Here is a 23816-nt window from a genome sequence, read left to right as displayed (position 1 = left end):
TAGCTAGACAATTAGTTAAAATCTGTAATTAGAGCACAGTGATGTTAACAAAGTGATGATACAGATTTGAGGCAGTCACTTTTTTTCTCTTTCTTCATGGTGTCATCCCAATCAAAACAGTATTTTTTCAATTTTTCTAATACAGGTAAAGAGATCTAAAAAGGGTAAAGAACACAGATCCCTAAAACCAAGCCTGCACAAGGAAAGCAAACCCTGTTTTGTATTTCTCATGCCATCAATTACTGTATCTCATTGTAAGGAAAGCAGACTTTTAGCCACTCAATTCCAGTCTTATAAGAAAAAAAGTAATAGGTCTAATATGTGTTGATCAACTTGAGGGGGACACATTTCCTCGGAGGACACACCTATCCACTACAACAATTAGTTTGGTTAAACTGTAGGCTGATTCCACGTTTTATATGCTTGATGCATACTTGCATTACTGTCAGTATCAAGGCAGCATTCAAAAGAGAAGCCAAGACAAGACAATATTTAATCACAACAGGAATGAATGCACCTTCAGCGTTTAGGTCTATATTTTGTCTATATTATTTATAAGCCCATGTTTTGTTCATTTTTCTAGAGGATCGTTCTGCTCTGCTGTATATTGCTTTTCTGATTAAATTGTTGAGTAAATGTAACAGTTATCTGCAGTTGAAGTCAAAGCTGCACCAAGCCAGACAACAACATTGTTGGTGTATAGCCAGAGGTCGTCGGTGCCACCCGGGTAATTAATCACCAGCCAACACTGATACAGAGCCTTGAGCCTTGAAACAACCGAGCCTGCGCTGTTTCACACAGTGTTGATCTGAAGATGACCTACAATTTACTGTCCATATATAAAACAGTCTGTGTGTGTGCATGTGTGTATTTCTCACCGATTTTCAAACAAATTCCTTTTTGACATCTTTACTGGTAGAAAAGACAGTTGACAGTCCTCCGGTCTGAGGGAGACAGAGGAGAGAAAGAAATGAGAAAACAGGCTAGGGCCCAAATCCAAACCGATCCCTACATACTCATACTTCGGACAGAGTGTGACTCTTCATGGAGTCACACTTACGGCTGCGATGTGTCTCTTAACTAAGGGGGAGGGCACAAATGTACTGGCAAGCTTTGGGACACCCTCAACTTCTCAGAGGGAAACAGGAGCATAGACATACAATGCATATTTTTACACAGCTGAACTTTTTATTCTCTCTATATATCATTATAAATATGATAAAACATGTATATTCACTGTATTCTATTTAACTCTATTTTATTCTCATTGTCTATACAAAATACTCTGTTTTTTTTTTCATAATTTCTCTTTGATCATCAAAGTAGCCTATTTCTGATTGTAATTTCATAGTAAGCTTGTGAGATGAAATTATTAATTGAATAAATAAAAAAACAGTCCCACCTTCTATTGTCACATTTTTTTTGTTTGTTCAGCACTTGTAATCTGACTAGGTCCATGGTTATGTGGGCAGTGTGTAGGGGCTGGTTTGGAATTGGGCCTACAAGTCTACAGCCACGCTAGCGAGCTCAATGCTCAACATTAGCATGCTAACATGTTCACAATGAAAATGGTAAAATAATGATGTTGTACAGGTATGATGTTCACTATGGTCTCCATCTTAGTTTAGCCTGTCAGCATGTTGCTAATTACAAAGGGGACAAGACAAATGACAATGCAATCGGGGGAAAACTCAGAGGATCACTTAAAATCAGGAGGGTTTATCCCACGATGGAAATCTGTACCTAATTGAATGGCAATCTATCAAATAGTCATATGGCTAACAATGTATATTTTGAACTTTTTCTGACATACTCATTTGAGTCTGAATTCAAGTCAATTTGATTTAAATAGGCCAAAATCATGTCTCTTCTCATCATCAATGTCTCACAGGACTTTAAATTCTGAACAAGACATGACCCTTGAAAAAAACAAACAAACAAACTCCAATTTGTGTGTTTATGTTTATATATGCATGCATGTGTGTGTTACCTCAGTCTAGCCAGTGTCTTCACCAGAGCGTACTCTCGTCGCCGTGACGATGGCATCCATCTCTTCTTCTCTGCCAGTGCTATGCTCCTTCCACCAAAGCCAAACATGGCGGAGAAACCAAAACGCACCAACTGACCGAGAGACGAGAAGCTGCACATGTCCACCTGCTGCAGGTGACCTGCAGACAGAGAAGAGAGGAGGGGCTATGAAATACAGATCAAATATTATTAACTTTGAATACTTTTTTTGAAAAACTTAGGACCCTAAAACACACACACACACAAACACGCTCACACACAGCCTGTAAGAAGGCCAAGTGGTCGTATGGTGAGAAGCTCATAAATATTAATGAGAAGCAGCAGTCCAAATATGGGTGAAAGAAAAAGGGTCAGGAGTATGTGTGTGTGTGTGTGTGTGTGTGTGTGTGTGTGTGTGTGTGTGTGTGTGTGTGTGTGTGTGTGTATGTATGTATGTATGTATGTGTGTGTGTGTGTGTGTGTGTGTGTGTGTGTGTATTTGTGTGTTAATATCTATAAACTTCAGTGGAATCGTTGACCACTCTCTGGTTGTTAGTGCTCCAGTTTGGCAAGTCTCTGGCAGTACATCAGTCCAGTTTTACCAGTCCCCTGGCTGAGACAGTCCAGTCTGACCGGTCTCTGAAGCTGCAGACTTCAGAGGACATTTACAGCAGATTTAGGACAAATGTGTCTCTCTCTCAGTGCAAGTGAAGATTAAATGACAATCTGTCCCTCTTAATGTTTTCCAAAGCAAGAAGATGCTTCTTACTTTTGGGCGAAATTCTACTTTCAATGACTAGTGCCTTGATTTGCTGTTTCTTCTCTTCTATGTAAACATTTAAGCCAACAGATTTCCTTAAAACTGTCAAACACATCAGCTGATGAGGGCCAACAGATAGGACTTAAAACTAAAAAAAAAAAAAAAAACAACTAAAAGAAACTTTTCAGAACTTGTATTTTCAAATGTGACTCCTCCATTAAAGCACACATACACACATGGCTGTGCTCATGTATAGCAGTTCAGTTTGCTATTACAAATATGAAAGGTGTGCTTTTTGGTAACCCTTATTTTTCGTTTTTACAACACCAGGCTTGTAAAAGGAAACTCAGTTTAGTCCCTTTATGCTATACACAAGAAAAATAAGAAAAAACAAACAATTTTAAATGCAAGGATCACAGGATTTTTCTCAGTTTCTTTAAAGTCTGTAGTGGCCCAGGAGCCCAACCAACTCTGTCCAGACTATCTGTCTCAATAAATATCTAATATCTGCACACCACACCAGTCACAGTGAAAACAATATGAACACCCAAAGCTGTTTAATGTTTATTTTTCCACAGCTTGTGAACACAGCACGAACCATAGAAGTTACTGGAAAAAATGTAATCAGCCTCATCATCAACCTGATTTTACCATCAAGACCATTCAATAAGATCCTACACACATACATACATACACACACACGCGCGCGCGCACACACACACACACACACACACACACACACACACACACACACACACACACACACACAGCATGCCATCTGGCCACATACCTGCTGTAACCTACTGAACTGCTATCTCCCCACCTGCCTGTCTGACGGACTGCCTGTCTGTCTCTCTGGATAGAATCTGATTTCCTCACCATATGGCATGTTGTCCGTGTGTGCATGTATGTGTGTGTGTCTGTGTGACACTGCCCGTCTCAGTTTTAATCCTGAGACGGGCAGTCTCACAGTCAGTGGGATCAAACCTGCAGCACCTCTTAAAAAGCTACAACCAAAATATTTATTGTGACCATTTAAAGAGCAGGTAATACAGTACACTACAGTTTGATTTATAAACAAAATCATAGCTGATCCAACGAGGGGGGTTTATCGGTCATCTGGCCACTTCCTGGAACAAGGCTTCATGACTTTGCAGCTGAGAGGGAGGAGCGGAGCCACAAGGGTTCCACAAAAACAAATGAACCTCCCCCACTTGCAGTGCATGTGCGACGCTTTGAGTGTGTGTTAATGGTTTGATTTGATTGCACAACTGGTTTCTGCAAACCTTTGTGTGATGAGTCTAATGGTGCTCCTCTGACAACTCTGTGGCCGGCCCATTGGTTGTGTTTGGGGCTGGGCAATTTATCAATATTATATTGATATCATGATATGAGACTTTATGTCATCTTAGATTTTGGATATTGTTATATCATAATATGGGATACGTGCTGTCCTGTCCTGGTTTTAAAGACTGTATTGATGATGGTAGCACAGCCTTAACACACAATGAGTAATGCTGACAATTCATTACAGTTCATTAAAGTTCAGGTATAAACTCACCTGTGGAGTCCGTGGGAAAAGCTTCCTGCCTAGGAACTTTAACTGTTTTCTATTGTTCAGGAATTAGTCCTATTTGTGCCACTGAATACTCCCATCTGTCACACACAGACACACACACACACACACACACATTAATTAGTGTTAATGAACCGCCACCTCACCACAACCTATCATTCAAAAACAGCAGCCTACCCTGCTGCCAGCTGATTGGTCAGCAGGTTTACCTGGAAGGAGGCAGGGAGTGGTGGAGGGGGCGGGGCTCCAGTGAGCAGAGTAAACCAGTGATTTAGTGTGAAAGTGATCCTGCTGTTAGACATCTGTCTGCTGCCTCCCTCATGAGACAAGTCACACCGTCTGCTGCTGTCTGTAGGTTTGTTTGTTCTGACTATCAGCCAATCACATGAAAGCTTGACAAAAACATAAGCTCCTGATTTGCTCCCTGCTTGAAATAAATTAAATTAGAACAATGTTGGAGTGATGACCATAGACCTAGATGTGGTAGAACCCACAAAGTACAATGCGACAATAAATGCAGAAGTTGTAGAAGTCACGCAGAACATCATGCTTATAGATCTGGAACAAGCAAAACCCATCAAGTATGATGTGACTATCTGTATCTAGAACAACAATCCAGTGCAATCGGAAAACAGATCTGGAACAGGTAGTGCCCACCCAGTGCAATGTACCATATATCCAGACCTGGTGGAGCCCATTGAGGACACTGCGACTCCACATATATCTAGAACAAATCCAATACAACCCATCCACGACAATGTGGTAATAGATCTACAGATAGGGCCGCAGGATGAAAAGTGACTATAGATCTAAGTAAACCTGGCCTAGAAAAGTGTGACTATAGATATAGAACAGGTAAAACCTAGTCAATATGACGTAACTACAGATACAGAACAAATAGAACCCACAAGGGAAGATGTGTTGATAGATTTAGAAAAGGTAGAAAAGCTAGGCAGTACAAACAACAATAAATCTCAAAGACATTGACCCCTTCCAGGACAAAGTGACTTTAGATATATAACAGATGGAGCCTAGGGCAACACAAACATACTGTAGAACTACAACAGATAGAACACATCCAGGGTGCCCCAACAATAGAACATGTAGAACCCACAGAGAACAACACAAACACAGACCTACCACATGTAGAACACACCTGTGATGACCTGACGATAGTTTGGAACAAGTAGAACTTATCCTACTCAGAACCCCATGACTATACAGTAGATGATGAACAGATAAACCTAACTATAGAGCTGGAAAAGGTAGAATCCACCAATGGCAATCAAAATATAGATATACAACATGCAGAACTAATCCAGGACAATATCCCTATAGATCTAGAACAAATCAAACCTCCTCATAGATTTAGAGGTATGAACCCACCATAGCCAATGTGACTATGGTCCTCAGACATTGTACCTACAGCTCTAGAACAGGTAGAACCTACCCAGGATGATGTGCAGGGCTGCAGTGACCGGATCTCTGACTCCATGAACAGAACAGGAAACCACATCTGTAGAACCTGTAAAGATGGACAGGCAATGAAACACAATGTCTGATTTCTACATGATATGGATATATGTGTTTCTGTACAGCGTTGGCCCAGTGTGTGGATCAACACGCTGTGGATCTATATGAGGATGTGTCCTCTCTCTCACCAGCTGGAATGATTCCAAGTGGCAGCACTGGTTTCACTGGTCTCTCTGGAGAATCAGCATCCAGCTGAGCTCTGAGGACCACAGCATGACAGAGCTCTGCCACCGAACCGTCCCCGCCAACACACACCACCCTGACAGACAGGTGGAGACAAAACAGTTTAAGAACAGGTGGATAGTTTGAACAGGTATCCTCAAATACATAGTCATCCAGCAGAGGGCGTGGCTTTTCCATAGGGTCATTGCTGAGGTCAATTACTGTTAGGGCTGTAGCTATCATTGAGATCATGTCCTCTGTAATATTTCTGGGAATTTTGGGGTTTATTTACCTGAAGAGAAGTTTACATTTTACAATCATATACTTGAACAGTTGAATGCATAAATAAAATGACATTTTATAGTTAGTTTTTTTTAAATACTCAAAAAAAAGGAGGGTTTTTTGGGGTTCTACTTGGGGAGTTCGACGTCTTAAATCCTGTCTACAGACCTGATAACTGACATGTGGACCTAAACTAAAAAATAATAAATAAATGAGTGTGGAAGAAAATATCAAACCTGATTTGTACCTACAGTCAAATTTAGAGAATTTTCTTATTATTAATGTCATGATATTTCCTTTTTTTATGAAAATTGTTGCATGTTAGGTATAATGGACTCTGTGCAGATGAGGAAGAGTTTTTGTTTGTGTATTATTAATAGCAGTACTAGTGTTAGTGTTAGTGGTAATAATTAACTAATCATAAGAAATCATAAGTCCATAGTTTGAAAGGTCCGTCCATGATTAAAAGCGAGAAGGCTCATCTTCAGAGTTGCAATAAATGTGAGGTAAACAGACTCCGCCCCTCCCCCTGTGGATGGGATTACCTGAAGCTCCGGTCACCACGGTGACAGCCAGCCTAATTGGCAAATGTAGGTTTCAACCAAATCCTCCTGAGCAGCCTCACACATACACACACATACACACACACACACACACTGAGCAGCTAGCTTAGCAACGAAGCTAATCTTCTCTAAGCACATTAAGCTTTATGAGGGCTGAGCACAAAAGCTGCTTATACACACTCATGAACATGAACACACACACACAGACACGTACACACACACAGACCATATCAGATAGTAATGAGTTTGATCAGTGTTGTAGTTGTAGCTATTGTTGTTGTTGTATTATCTCACATTACATTATTTCCACTTTTTTTTTTTAATTTCCAGTTCCTTTAGACGTTTGGTCTTTGACCTCACCTGTCTGTGTGTATGAGTGTGTGTGTTTGTGCGTGTGTCTAATCAGTCTGGGTCAGTGTGCTTTAGTGTCAGCCTCTGACAGTAAAATGCTATTTAATTATCTGGTTCAGTTAAGTCTGTTATGGAAAAGTGAGGTCACAGTTAAATCACGAACATTACCTTCCACTTTAATGTAAACTTGACTTGAAGCTTGAACTTCACTTAGCTTTAATGTGTTAGACTTTATTTTTAACTGCAAAATTTAAGGGATCTTACTTTTTCATACAACTTATGTCTTATTTACATGTTTTTGTTCATCAGCAATAACACTGGATGAGACTTGGGGAAGGTAACAGCAAGCCAGACAAAGCCATTATCCAAGATAGTGTTATATTTAATAAACAGATTGATTAGTCCTCCTAAAAGCCTTTTCCATGAAAGAACAAACATTAAAGTCTGACATACTGTTTGACAATATAAACAACAAAGCACAAGTCTAACCTTTGTCCAAACAAGGTTCTGTTAGAATGAATTAACTGTCTGATCTTAAATTTTCTCCTCATCACACTAAGACTTAACTATGTCTGCTCAGAAATACAAGAACAGCATGTTTTTTACATCTTCTACATGGATCATCAGCTGGTCAGGATGCTGACTTTTAGCCTGGGCAATGTTAGCTTTAGAATCTCTCCTGACGAGAACTCTAAGCCTGACATGCGTAGCAAAAGCAACTAAGGGTGGGGCTTAGAAGACGGTCAAGGGGATCATTTTTGCATAAAAAGCCCCTTCTCTGGGAAAATATCTCATAAGGCTATCAGAGCATGAGAGCGGAGCAGAGCTTGAGTGAACACTCGCCTTATCTCCTGCTCCATCCCGCTTCAATTTTGCATTTTTCTGTTTAAAAGAAGTTGTCAAGCGTCTGTCGTCACCATTGAAAAGATGTTGAACAACTGGTTCAAAAGTGAAAGTTTTTCACTCATGTTAATTAAATATTTACATTTACACCATACTTCACTGGGATTTACCATACTGGCTTTTAATTTTGATGTGATTTAGTTTAGTCAGACTCCATAATGATGATCTGCTCTTACTTGCACATTATAGATGTTAAAAGTTGTTTTTAAAGCAGTTAGAAACATACTGACATGGACTCAAATCCCCAATTTTCTGGCTGAAAGACAACCACCTAATCTGCCACCATGGCTTTTGAGATAGCAGTGGGTGAAACTTCGTATTTTTTTCTTCAGCCTGTGAGGTTTGCCCAAAAAACTATGGTTCGGAGTAGTCAAAGCTGTAACACTCTAAGTGTTTGTGCATGCGCTTTACAGCAGTAACCACAATGTCTGATTTTACATTAATGTACAAAATTGGTCCCATTACAATGTCCTTGAAGCTTTTTATTGGCAGCTCACAGCCTATGCACTGTAGTTTTATATTAATTATATGTTTTATGAAAAATTAAATGTGCTGAAATGAAGCTCCAGCAAAAGTCCAGACAGAAGACTACTCTTTTGCATGCTCAGTTTTTAGTTTATTTCTCATACCATCCTTTCATTTACTCCTATCACACATGCTCATTAATAATTGCCTGTCATTACTGTATCTGAGGCTGTCATAGATATGGTATATCTATCCAATAACGCACCTTCCTGCTACTGCAAGTACTAAACTACTTATGTTAATATAACTGAATCAACTTCTAAGCAGTGGCCGTTTTCTGTTGTTGTGTATTGTATAGCGTATTGAGTGCAGGAGATTGAGTACATATTGAGCTACAAACTTTATTGCAGGAAATCACTATTTTCTTGGGAGAACAAAAGAGTAAAAGAGTGACACAGTCCCAGGCAAATGATCAATTTGAAATCACAGGAGAGACAGGGACAGACAACTTACCCGTCATATTCATCCAGCTTGCATTCCTTCATCACTGAGAGAGCATGTCCCTTTCTCTCTGTCACTGGAGAGACAGACAGATAGAGCGAGAGACAGACAGAGACAGAGGAGGAGAGAAAAGGAAAAAGAGAGGGAAACAGATGGAGAGACATTAAGAAGGACAGAGACAGAGTGTTCATGGATGTGTGTGGTCACATGTACACAAGTGTGTGTTCGATGGATGCCAAAAAAAAGTGGGACAACGGATATCACACCATCTGCTGAGAGGAGGAGAGGAGTGCAGAGGATAGGAGGGGAGAAGATATGAGGAGGAGGAAATAAGGGAGGACCAAGAGAAATGAAGAGAAGGGGAGGAAAGGAGGGGGAGCAAGGGAGGAGAGAAGTGGAGGCAGAAGGAAATACAGGAGAGGAGAGGAGAGGAGAGAGGAGAGGAGAGGAGACAGCAGGAAGAAGAGATGAAAAAGGGGAGGTGACGAAAGAAGGGGAAAGAGGAGAGGAGCAGGTTGTCTCCCCCTGTCTCAACAGATGGGCTAAGCTCCACCCCCTGTATCAGGTTACCTAGCGACCAGGGACTGCCATTAACTCTGACCTTTGGACCTCCTCTCCCTCACTCTTTCCACACACACACACACACACACACACACACACACACACACACACACACACACACACACACACACACACACACACACACACACACGCACAAACACACACACTCTTCTTTCCAACATTTTTTCTTTCCTGACACACAATTTTATTACAATACATGTGTGACATCATCCAAAAATGCACTGTGGCCCCGCCCACTGTCACTCTGAGGTATAAAATAATGAACACAACTATCTGTAAATGATCAGTTGATGAATAAAAAAGTGATTGGACTGACCAGTGATGTCAGTGCGGACGTCAGCCATCTTGAAGAGTGGAGCCACATGATCTCTGTAGATGTGAACGGCCTCCTTCTTGTGGCTGCTGGGGTTGATGAACACCTTTAGATACCTGGGGCGACTGCTGAACCCTTGGCACATAAACATAAACACACAGAGACACACACACACATACATATGACATTTTGCTAAAAGTATAAAATAGTAAACACAGTCGATCATCTGTTGGTTGGTCCCACACTTGGTCCAAACTGAAATATCTCTTAATATCTTGCATTAAGTGGAAGAGGAAAACATTTTTTTTTTAGCACCATCATCCGGTCAAATGTTTGATTTTTCCTACACTGGTTAATGACTAAATACTTGCAGAACCTGCACCTGCTTCATTTTGCGTTTAATGCTAATTAGCTAATGTCAGGATGGTAACGGCACTAAAGCTAACAGTTATCAGCCTTTACTGGTCCCCGTTCTCCCTGCCTGAATGAGCCCTGATCACTATACACTGTGTTATCATCACTGACGTCAAACAACTGAATACACTTACATCTACACATTTAAGTCCTGCTTGTGACCTCAGTTTGGATCAACAACCAGTGGGTATTTTTCACATTAATACAAAAATCAAACTAGTACAAGTCTGGATGGATGAAATATAGATTGTACTGAGAAGAGTGGACATCTATATACCGTTATAACATTAGGAGGAGGCCTGTTTGATGCTAACTATTCAGAATATCGGTTACATCACTGGTGGACGTGTATGTGTCTGTGTGTGTTATCGATTCCACGCACACATGTACACGCACATACACACACTGACCCCCTGTGCAGCTCATCATTAGGCAGATTTAGAGACCGCATTATAAATCCCCACAGACCAGCACAGATCAATATACACACACACACCAGCTCCATTATCCAGCTCATTACTATAATCTGCTCCCAAAAGGCTGTGACCTCGCCCTGTTAATGACCCCACACACATACACACAGTGCGCCTCCTGCTATCACTCCACCCTACAGCTCTGACCAGGTTCTCAGTAGCTCCTGTGAGGAGTTACCCAACACCCCCACCACTCTACTGGACCCCCACCAATACCAGAAGCTCCAACCCTTTTTCTGGTGTCCCCAATACATTAAGGCCCAACCCAACTCAAGCCAACGTGACTCATTTGTGACTCACTACTGCATTTATCAGCCCCAAATGTAACAACAACTTGGATTTGACCCTGATTTACAAGTATCAAAGGATGACACGAGGAGCCATGCTGGCCAGGAGCTTGGGATGGCACTGCAGGCCAATAAGCCCTTTTGGACAAAACAGTTCCAGGAACTCCCTAAAGCCCTAACAAGCAGTCCCTAAACTCAGGAACTACATTTTTACTGTTGCAAGACAAAAACTCCAGAGCATCTGTCTCCACAGTAGAGAATCCACTGAAAGTATCATCCATTTCTGCGTAACTGCAATGAAACAATCAGCAAATTGTCATTTCTCCTGTTCCAAGATCCAATCACAAGAGGTCACTCTAGATGCAGGTCAAGAGGCATGTTAATGCAAGTTGTGAATTGACGGGCATAAGGCTGTCCAATTGTGATCGGATCACTCAGGACGGATAGCAATACTTAATGTGAACAGCCTCAAAGAGACTGGAAACTCAACTCAAAACAAAAAGAAGTTAGTAAGTTTTGTTTGCCCAGGTTATAAACAGTGTCCACAGCTCTAGCAGCAGCAGTCACTGTGACGCACAGCTAATGGAGGCTATTAAGCTACTTTACAACTTGTCTGAGTCATAACCTAGTCACACACAGAAACATTAAACCAAATATCTAGATTCAGTATCATTATTTCTGATGTCCATCAGAAATAAATGTTCATGAAACCACCCATGGAAAAAAGACACTCCTTAGATTTCCAAGACTTGACTGAGAATCATCAATTTTTAAGTTTTCTTAAATATCAAACTGATCCAGTGATAGTTGTATGTTTATCAATGAGTACGGTGCAAACACAAACAGCTAATAGCTACATTGGCATTCCTTTTATGGTGCCAGGTTACCAAAATGTAAGCAAATGTGGGTGAAAAAGTTAATTGGTCTCAAAATGAATTATCTCATTTAATATTTGATATTTTTCTAAAAAGAAAGGTAGACAGACAGGTAGATATAGAGATCAAGTATCCATCAGATCATCTCCCTGCCTCAGCCAGCGGCAGGTTTCTATGGCACTGCTAAAACGTTACCATGGTAAACAATCCCAGTGTTGTCAAGGAAGGGTTGAGTTTCTGTCAGACGACTGAAGACTGAGCTGCTGAATGTTGTTGACAAAAACAGATTATATGTTGGTGCAGACTCCATCTGAGGTCGGTGGACAGTAATCAGTTAGAGGCTTTAAACATCCAGTATAATCAGATTGATGAGTCTTGGTTGAACAAAAAAGGCCATTTGAAGATCTCACCTTGAACTTTGGGAAATTGTTTTGTACAGAGCCACACAGCTAGGGAGGCTATAAAGGGAAAGTCTACATCCCTGATGCTAAAAAGTGGGGATGCTGTGTAAAACTGAACTTACAACAATGCAATGCAATGATTTTGCATATCCTTTTCAACTTACATAAAATTGGATACAGAAAAAGGGATACTGTGTGTGCTGACAAACTAATTAAGATTTCAACCTACACATGAAAGCCAGAGACCGACAGGTAGACAGGTATCTCCATCCTGTCACTATGGATACACTCACTGACTTCTCAGAAACACTAGTTAATATGTAACAGAGAGCTGAACACATACACACACACACACACACACACACACACACACACACACACACACACACACACACACACACACACACACACACACACACAGGGCCATAAAGCACTTTACAGAGGCGTCCTCTTCTGTTAAAAAGAGAAAAACTAGAAGAGAGCAATAATATCACACAGTTCAGCGTTCTGAATGTTCAATGTTTGATACTCTGGGTTTTGTTGAACACATGTGAGGAGTGTGTGTGGTGGTAAAACTCGATTTGTTATTCCTCAGTCATTGTGTGTTTGTTGCACTGGAGATTTTGCGAACAAAGCTGGAAAGATTTGTCAGTTAATCAATTAGATTAGTTGATCGATTATGGTCAAGTTGCAGTGTGTATAATGTAGATAGATAGATAGATAGATAGATAGATAGGTAGGTAGGTAGGTAGGTAGGTAGGTAGGTAGGTAGGTAGGTAGGTAGGTAGGTAGATAGATAGGTAGGTAGATAGATAGACACAACACATATGAAACACACAAAAGGGGACCGTCAAAACAGCAACGGACTTTCTTAACGTGCAGTATCTATTTTATAATGTAATCATAAGAGAGAATTTATACCAGCTTGTGTACAGTCGGCAACAGCAGTAAAACATTTAACTATTTATATATTATTTTGCTCATTGCAGTTTCAACATTAATCAGGCTACCACAAAACACTGTAGTGTTTCTGATTTCTCAGCCAGGAAAATTAGACACCCTTGAGTTTTAGTTACTGGCAAATGTTGGAAGGGAAACCTTAAAAGATTCAAAAGAGTTTTGAAAGGAATTGGATTCCATTGGTTGATTTGACATTGAATTTGAATGTGATAAATTGCTATCAAACCCCATCCCTATTGGCCACACAGTGTGTTGATGGTGCCAGTTTGACCTTATGACACCTTACAGTACCAGCCGACTGATTGCTGCCACCTTTCACTTTGTCACCACGAACCCGAACGAACTAGCCCTGCAAGAGAGCATAAAACTGACATTGGATTAAAAAGACAATTGACTTGGGAGGAGTTGCAACAGCCCCGAGCTAGGTACGGCTGTCCCATGAGCGCCACCGCCGGCCTGTCAGTCTGTTGTGCTGTTAAACAACTGCAGTCAATCCATCCTGCCATCTGACTGCGTGTATGGAAACAGACTCTATACAGCATCACTGCTTGCCTTTTGTCAATCTGACTGCCATTCACTCTCTGCACGGCGTTTAGCAGCTGCTTCACATAGCAAACAGCACAGAATAACGCAGTGGAAAGAGAGAGTGTCTGCTCTCTGCTCACCATTGTGCAGCTGAATGTTCGGACCTGAAGGTTAAGAAGTGGCGGTGGTGTCTGCAGCGGCAGGACTGCCCGCTCTGCAACACCACAATTCACACAACAATACACTTTTCACACTGACCTCTGGCTGGAAAATAGGCTTAGTGTCCCCACAGCAGCGGAGCAACCGACTGTGTTTACCTTCCCCACACACACACACACACACACACACACACACTCCTCTGTTGCGGTGTGTAAAGTCACAAAAGCCGTCACAGTTTGATGTGCAGTGTGACCACACGAGCTGACACAAGACCTGCGAGACATTCACGTATGTGTGTGTGTGAGGCCAAAGACAAACACTTAAAGAAGTTGTGACTTTGCTGCAGGGCCTCATGGGTAATCTGGTTTGATGGACAGACAGACGGACAGACAGACAGGTGACCAGCGATAACGTGTCAGACCGATGCCATGGTGATAGGAAGACGGTGGCGAGTGTGTAAGACCTTTGACCTCCTCATTTATGGATAGCTTGTAACATCTCTGTTTGAGTCAACATCATTGGAGGAACAGTGAAAACCTGAAATGCAAAGTGTGCGAGATAAATCCATACACCCAGCACTCCAACATTTCTTTTGTGTGTTAAGTGTCAGCCAGGCACCGCCCACTACGGTGCACCTGGAAAAATAGCGTCTGGGAACTTCAGTCTGCACCAGCATCCAAAACTTTATTAAACAGGTCCTGTCAGGAGGTTGTTTAGTTGCTGAGGTACAAGTTGGTTGAATTAATGCAATTTTTCTTTAACAGGGAACATGTTAAATATGATCTACACAAATTAGCACCTATTTGTTGGTGGGACAACATTGAGTTTAGGCATTTTAGAGGAATCACATTTTTACCAGCACAAGCTTCAATACAAACCTGACATATTGTCATCTTAGAAAGTAGTTAGTAAATTATTCTAGAGGCATATTTTCTCATATTTATATCTGTTAACAACATCAATTAAATCAAATCAAATACATCTAAATAAATAAATCCTGTAACTGAGACTGCTGCAGGCCTCAAATCAATAGCTCATTCAATAATCTCATTCGGCCTGTGTGAATAAATTGGACAGGCTACCTGTCTGTCTTCCTATGCACTTGCCCGCCTGCAGTGTCCTTTGCATTTTGTACTCAATATTTATGACTGCAGTCTGCTAAAAGGCTCGGCGGATGTACTGCTAAAGCTATTAGTGAGCAAGAGAAAGTGCAACCAAAGTTTCCCAATACTAACATACTAGCTTGAGTGCTAACAATTGCCATGTCTGTTGTTTACAATCATTATGATAATATTAGGTGTTTTCTTAGATGTGAGTGACGCATGAAGTAGCTGGGTATGATTAGTGATGCAAACAATGTGTTGTCCTCACAGTACACAGCCGCTGGGCCTGCTCTTCAGCGGTTTGCTAACTCAGATGCACTAAGCACAAGCCCCTGAGCCAAAGAACGAGTGAGCAGCAGCAGCAGTGACAGTCGTTCAGCTGCTAAGCGAGTACCACAAAGCACATAGCCCCTGAGCCTAATAAAAGAGCCACTGCAGCTCCTCTAGCAGCTAATGTTAGTATAAAGCACACAGCCCCTGAGCCAAACAGAGCTGCGCCGGCAGCAACAGCCTCCTACGGCAACTAATGTTAAGTAGTAACTGTCGTTTTTGGACTGAGGTAGGCTCTTGACAGCTATTTTGTTTGTTTTCATGATTATGGCATTTCAGTATTTAACAAAGTTGTTTGTTTAAATGTATTTATTCATCTCAGCCACTAATACATCACCCTGATGGCCAGTGAGATGAGCGAGGTAGGATGCAGAGGCTGGTGTGAAATGAACTGGATTCAGGGCTCTGACCTCTTCCACATCCAGCGGCTTTGGGATAAACTGAAATGCCCACTATGAGCCAGACCTGATCACCCACTACCAGTGTTGGACCTCAATAATGTTCTTGTGACTGACTGGGTGCAAATCCCTGAAGCAAGGTTTAAAATCTAGTTCTGTTCAACTATCACGTATGGCTGCAATGTTTGAGTGTCCACATATATTTGGCCATGTAGTGTTTCAAGTTTCTGCAGGATGGTTTTCATTACACTGAAGTGAACTGGACTCACATACATGTATGTGTAGACAGTGTTTTCACTAATCTTTCTTGCAGACATGATTCAACTGCTGACAGCAAGCTACTGAGTACTGCTGAATGAGTGTGTTGGTGTGTCTGTGTGTAATCTGTCACTTTGTTCCGGTGGATTAGCAGATTAGCTCCATTGTCTGATGTAACTGTGACTCACCTCATAACACTGAGTGACGAACAGGCTGGCAGAAAACACTGAAATTATAATCTGAGAAGGTAGCGCTGCATGTGGCTAAGAACTAGCTTATCCTTGGACACAACAATATATGCTCAAGTATTTTCCTATCGTGTCAATAGAAGCCATCTGTAGAAATACAGTAGACAAAGGCAATTTGTATCCTTAATGCACATTATGGGTGGCTGCAGTGCTGAATGACCAAGTCATCTTAAATCAGTTTTTCAAAAATATATTTACATGTTTGGACTTCACACAAGATAGTGGTATAGCCAAATGCTAGCAAAAGCTCCAAGGTAACAACTGTTATAATAAGCAATTTTATTTGAACCCACACAGTATTATTGAAAATTACAGATTTTTAAAAAATGTGAAACTGAGCCTTGAAACTAGATTTTAGAGGAAAAAGTGTGGCACTATAGTTGTGCTGGAGTAAATACTAACATCCGTATGATAACACTCACAATGACAGAGCTAACATGCTGATGTTTGTTTACAATCTCTTAGTTTAGCATAATAGCATGCTAAGATTTGCTAATTATCAGTAAAAACAAGTGTAGTTGAGTGTCTGACCACGTTACTGACATGACAATCAGTACAGCTATAAAAACTGTATCTTGAAGTTCTGACCTAGGACTGGTGGTCCGGGATATACATCTGATGGAACACAGACATTTTAACCATTAGCTCTGGCTAATGACTGATTATCTGACTGATTATCAGGTGAATGCATGCCGTGACAGTTAGTGCTAATAATAACAGTATCACCTACTGTGTGTGTGTGTGTCTGTGTGTGTGATAATCATCTTACAGTAAGACGCTCATTGAGTAAAGTACTGAGTCATGTTTCCAGTGTATCTCACCTCTCATGTAACACAGAGAAACTGTTAATCACACAATCAGCCTGGGCTTTTTTTTTTTGACATGATATTCCATGTGGAGAGAAGGAAAATCCAAATTGGCTTAGTCAATAGTCACAAAACAAATTTGACTTGGTTTATGGTACTGGAAATCTTACTACCTTTACATTTTATACTTAGTTAATGTTCTGGTAAACTGTTTTAGGCCACCCCTGGGTAAAACAAAAAGTAATCAAAAATACATTTATGCTGTGCTTGCTGACAATCTGAATGTGTGTGTTACCTGTGAGCAGCTCCTTTAAGGTGTTGTACCAGGTATGTGTGTGCTCTGAAGAGGCATTGTGGAGGTGAAGCGTGTCCTCCTCCAGCCTCTTCCCTCTCCTCTTGCAGCAGAACAGAGCCACACCGAGCACGGCCCCTCCAGACTGCTGACCTATCGCTCTCCGCCGCTTCACCTTCACCGCATACACGTCCTGTAGCAGTACCACACCTGGCTGCACCACGCATGCCTCACCTGCACGGAGAGAGGAAGAGTTAACACCCGCACCTGGAAAAAGATCTGTATTCTTATGTATAAGTCAATGGATGAACATTGTTGCAGTGGTAGCAGCATTGCTTTCCGCTTAATCATGCTCACATACTCACAATGCCAATACTAACATATTGAATTGATCTGTAATCCAAACAAGAATGGATTCCAATATCTGACTTTATCCAAAAAGACTACAAACCTTTCCGCCTAATTACAATTCTTCAGTAGCGACACAGCACCAGAATCTAAAGCTCTCTGACTGGTTGTGTTGTTATATGTTGCTAGCTCCCTTTTTAGTTAGTTTGCAATCTTTTTACATTTGTATTTGTACAATTGTTTAATAAAGAAGATACAACATGTACATCCGACAGCTCTGGAGTTGGAAGGTGTTTTGTTTCCTCCTTTGATGGAGCTCAGCTAACAGTTTCTGAAAGCAGTCATTGTGCTAAGCTAGGCTAAATAGGTCCTGGACCTTTCTGGATGCAAAGAGATGAAAATGATAAACATCTACTCATCTGATTTGCCCCAAAAAAGTATTTTGCAAAATGCTAAAATGCTCCTTTAAAAATAATATGTTTGACTTTTTCTTTAACAATGCTGCTTTTCAGGAGCCAACTGGTGTTGTCATAACTAACTATAATAAAGGCTGACAGTAGAACACAGACTTTAACTCTTAAATATCCTCACAACAAGAGGCTCTGTAGTACACTATTACAATTATACATCCAATTCTGTTTTAATCTCAATACAAAAAGTAAAAGTCATTTTTCTGTTTTATGAAATATTAATTAAAATATTGTGAAGAAATAATTCAATCTGTAATCAGTTAAGAATAACACTGGATTCCTGGTACTCAGGATCCAAAGAGGACGCGTCCACAGTCAGTCAGTGAAATATGAAGGGAGCAGACCGCTCGTGTGTTCACATTACATAATATCATTGACTGTATTAATCACAAATCCTCTGATCAGAACACTGAACACAGTGAAGTACCTGTCAATCAGTCAGTGTAATCGGGGATGTCAGATTAATCATCCAATCCTCAGAGGATAATGTCAGCAGAACAATACACTCAGAGTTACATAACAAACACACAGTGACAAATACAAACACACGTGGCAAAGACAGTGACAAACACACACACACACACACACACACACACACACACACACACACACAAACACATAAACACACACAAACACACACTGACCCAAACACACACACACTTTTTGATTATGGCCTTTGACTTGACCATGACAATTCAGTATCTGTAAAACTTTCCAGGACCTAGAACTTGTATTTGTTTTAGTGCTATTCAGTCCTCTCTGTCCTGTTGTTGTCACAGCTGAGTGAGCTCTAACGCCTCAGCACACAGTTCTTTAGTGGAAATACGAAGTTTAGCCCACAATTGTCTCGGGCTTATGGAAAAATTATATTCATTAAAGGCAGCTGAAAACATAAATACTGAATAAACAATGATATTGCTACGAATGTCAATGGGATTTTTAATGAGTTTTTCTTACATCTGGAACAGAACCCTAAAATTCTGGTTTCACTTTGGCTCTCTACATCAAATAATTGAGTAATCGTGAAGCTATTTCTCAAGGAAAAAAAATGATTTGCTGGTTTCAGCCTCCTAAATGTGAGAATGTTTCATTGTAAATGAAATAAATCAGATTATCAATAAAACAAATAATCATGAAAACAATCCCCAGAATACTAGATAATAAAAAAACATTAGTTGCAGCTCTTTGTGTGTGTGTGTGTGTGTGTGTGTGTATTTGAAATGATAAATGGGTTTTATTTTGAGGATCAAACTGACTTGAGAAGGGACAGACTCATGCACAGCAGGTGGACAAACATCTGTACGTGAAAAAAAAAACGATGATCTATGAGATCTATTAATCCTGGAACATTAATTACTCGTAATATTTAAATCTGTTTAAATTTGTTTTTATTATCTATCCATTCAGATTTAAACCTATAATGATTTACATCCCTGTTATAGACTACTGTATAAAATAGGGCTGCCAATTTAAAAAAAACTTTTTGGTTAATTTGAATTAAATGTGTTTGTTGAGACTTGTTTTTCTGAAAAAGTGACAGCCCTCACATACAGTATTAAATCACCACTCAAGAGTGAACAGATGAATCAGAAAATAGTAAAATATGATGAAAGCTGATTAACCCCTCTCTCTATGAAATATCCTCCTGCTTTTATCAAATACTAAGTACCCCAACCAACCTACCCCTCTTCCAACCAGCAAGCATCCATATGTCAGGGTCACAGTGTGTAGGGCAGTGGTCTGTCTGTTGTTGGTGCTTGATTCTATGTTCATTGTGTTCACTTTGTTGTGTGAATATTAATGCAGGATCATTTTTGAACAGTCTAACATAACATACATAACATAACCAACATATTATCAATTTAAAAAGTTGATATAGCGAGCTCATTAGCTCATTAGCAAACAGCTTACACGTCCAAAAGACATGCACTAAAAAGATGCACTGGATTTAGTCAATTCAATAGTGAACACTGGTTGCACACAGTTGATTTGCTTTGGCAGAAACTCACAAAATTGTGTGAAAGCAACACAAGTAATTAGTGTTGGCAAAAAAGTCATTGTAATGTGTATCGATAAAGTAAATTAAACTCTTGGATCATTTTACTCCTACACAGTTTCATCACTTTATTCCAACACAATTCAATCCCTTTTATTGCAAAACTATTTGTTCACTTAATTCTAACAATATTTGATATTTAAATATTCTGATGTCAATTACATTTCATAGATGTAGTTAAATTACAATTAATTAATTTTGTTTATACACAGTATTTACTCTAAATATCTATTTGAATTTAAATACAAGAAAATAAGTTAAATTTAAATTCATTTTGAAACAATTAAAATGAAATGAATCAATCATTTTCTTGTTGTCTGATACTTTTCAAATAGATTTTTCTCGATCATTCTTAATATTTAACACTTTTTCCCTGTTGAAAATGATTGAACAGTTTGCAAATGATGTAACAGTTACAACCTTTATTCCAGAACCTGGAAAAACAGCAAATATTTGCAACATTAAGTCAGATAGAGTCAGGAATGTGCACATACATAAACATAACATGAACCACAGTCACAGGCCATTTACAGGCTGAAAGAGTTGTTGGTGTGTGTAATCATCCATCAATCCATACAGTGAAGTGATGACTTCATAACATGACCACACTGAGTGACATTGAGGAAAAAAATCCTCAGACCTCATTCTGAAATTAAGATAAAGTTGATACAAGGCTTCAACAATGTAAGTCAGAAAATCATTTGAAGTTTTTTACTTCAGAGAAGAAGTATCACTCTATTGAACCACATCTACAGAACCGCTCGCCCACTCTGATAGTACAGTTGCGTTACAGAGAGCAGCTACACTAAAAAGACAACAGGCAAGGTTAATTTTGGCGTGCCATCACATTACTCTCAAAATTAAATTTGATGTGACCTACTAGACAGGATGTTTTTCATTTCAACCAGAGAAAGGAGAGTCATTGCCAGCTAAAAATGAGGACCTAAGCTCAGCTCAGGACATCTCTAATTTTCATCCATTGTTTTCTTTCGCTATATGCTTTGGCAACACAAACGAAAGTGGAAAAAGTGAAACTGAAAGATAATGCGACAGATTTTCCATCCACCCCAACAAAGATGACTCTGATCTGATATGAGTTGACGGAACCTACAGAGCTGCTGCGCACACATACAGTGTGTTGCCCATCACAGGTAGCGTGTTGGTTGGTTCCAGATGGAGATGAGTTTCCCATCATGCCCTCACCAACCCACTGTGCCAGCAGGCACACACACACACACACACACACACACACACACACACACACACACACACACACACACACACATGCACACATACAAATTCAAATATATATGTTATGTTGTAATATTATATTATTATAATTGTGAGGACAACTTCCATTCACTTAAGGTTTCACCTTGTCCTAATTCTAAAGTTAACAATAAAAAACACGTCTAAATCCTAAAAATAACTGGTTTAATATATAGGGATAGCTCCACAACACACAAACACACACACCCACACACATACAGGGACGTACACACTCACACACAGTGGCAGTCCAGTCCCATGGTGACCTGGCCATGTGGCTCACTGTGGGGAGTTATGGATCATAATTTACACACACACACACACACACACACACACACACACACACACACACACACACACATATACCACACTTGGCACACGCAAGCGCGCACACACACACACACACTGAGGCTGCAGCACTGCATCACTCGTTCAGTGTCACTGACAATAATTGATCATGTAAACAAGTCCACCGCTATGATATTGTAAATTGATTGTAAATTGATCAGTTATCGCTCCTTCACAGTTTTTTACCCTCCTAAAACCTCCAGAGACACGGCCTGTAGGAATTCTTAACCCAGAAAAGCAGAAAAGAGAGTGTCCCAGTTCCAGTCAAATACTAAATGTGTTTTTTGAGTATTGTAAAACTGTGAAGTGGCAAAGTTTGGTAAAGTACCTAAAAATTGCATTACATTTTTGAATGTGCTGTTTATGGACACGACTGTCCCTCAACACATTGTACAAATAGAGAAATAGTAATAAATAAATAGTAATAAAAGAAATAGAGGTATTTGGCACAGCTGGAAACATAATGCAGATGGTGGTGAAACAGCGCGAGAAAAAAAAAAGGTGTAGCATTTTTGCAAAAACCTTTGTGTTTTGTTTTGGTTTTGTTTTTTGTTTTTTTCACAGTTTAGTTGATAATCATATTCCTATGCTACAGTTTAAATTTGTGCAATAGTTTTCACACTGGAAGAGCCACAGGTTTCAAAGTGCTTTTCCCCATTCTGTATTCCCATTTAAAATATTTCTTGAAAGTCTGACTACACCGGTGCAACTCTCTCTTTTCAAATTTTTCTGGGCAGGATCTAAATACTACAATACCATGAGCCTTGGCCACAATTGCCATGAAGAAGACCCCAGTTGGAGACGTAAATCAGTGTGGTAGATAATCCAGTGCACTTCGTTGTTGCAGTTGAAAACAAAACGCGGCGCCATAGTTGCTGATTTCAATCAAAATGACCAACAATGCTAATGTAACTTAATTCAAGCTGCCGACTGTAGTTAGTACGGTGTTAGTGCTGCACGTCACAGAACTCTGTGAATGGATTTCTCTTACCGAAATGCACCTTGGAGGACATAGTAAGCCTCTTCTCTGAACTGCTTTAAAAGAACCATATATTTTTTAACACAGTTGCTCCTCTTTTGTACTGATGATTCAGCAAAGAGTGTTTCATGCCGATCCAAGCCTTGAAGTGGTCCATCTGTGACCTAATGTCTATGTAGCAAATGCAAAAGACTTTCACCTCAGAACCCAGGGGTGCCTGAAATAGCTCCTGCTACTTTGATTCTATTAGATTCTGTCTGCATGTATATTTAATGATTTCATGACAGTGCAAAACACTTCTGTACTTTGATTTATTGTAACTGCAAATCAGACTGGATATCATTTGACATTCTTTTCATATCGGCCTCATCTTTCATAGGCCTCACCTCCCTGTCAGACAGAGAGACAGGTTACAGGGTGAGACAGGATGAATTCATGTATACAAATAAACAACAACAGCTGATCCATTTATATAGAAATATCTCATCAACACACTCACAGCATGCTGACAGGCTGATTCTCAGTGCGTGTGTTTATGTGTGTGCGTTTGTGTGTGTGTGTGTGTTAATCTCCTCACACTGAGAGACTCTAATAACCCCCCATGGGCCGAACCAACTGCTCTGTACTACTGCCAATACACACACACAAACACACACACAGAGTGCTGGCTTAATGACATTAGCTTGGATGAAATACAGCAAAACAGATTGGCTTCAACCTCACAGACACACTCACTCACACACACACACACACCACACACCACACACAGTTTTTACACCTTTATCCTGCTCCACTAAGCAGTTCTTCCTGAATGAATTT

The 23816-nt window shown here is 40.2% G+C and overlaps 1 protein-coding gene across 1 annotated transcript in view; it reads right to left on the bottom strand.

Annotated features, from left to right (window-relative positions):
• cerkl (CERK like autophagy regulator) overlaps nucleotides 1-23816 on the bottom strand; it is a 36422-nt gene that overhangs the window by 7037 nt on the left and 5569 nt on the right. Inside the window, exons 3-9 of the mRNA XM_073473808.1 lie at nucleotides 17531-17761; nucleotides 10002-10133; nucleotides 9116-9179; nucleotides 6005-6135; nucleotides 5794-5868; nucleotides 1991-2168; nucleotides 879-944 (exon numbers count right to left, since the gene is read on the bottom strand). Coding sequence (XP_073329909.1) covers nucleotides 879-944; nucleotides 1991-2168; nucleotides 5794-5868; nucleotides 6005-6135; nucleotides 9116-9179; nucleotides 10002-10133; nucleotides 17531-17761 — 877 coding nt within the window. The remainder of the gene's footprint in view (nucleotides 1-878; nucleotides 945-1990; nucleotides 2169-5793; nucleotides 5869-6004; nucleotides 6136-9115; nucleotides 9180-10001; nucleotides 10134-17530; nucleotides 17762-23816) is intronic.

This window comes from Pagrus major, chromosome 9 (assembly GCF_040436345.1).
Source record: "Pagrus major chromosome 9, Pma_NU_1.0".
NCBI classification, from domain to species: Eukaryota; Metazoa; Chordata; class Actinopteri; order Spariformes; family Sparidae; genus Pagrus; species Pagrus major.
This window is presented reverse-complemented; position numbering and strand designations above follow the sequence as displayed.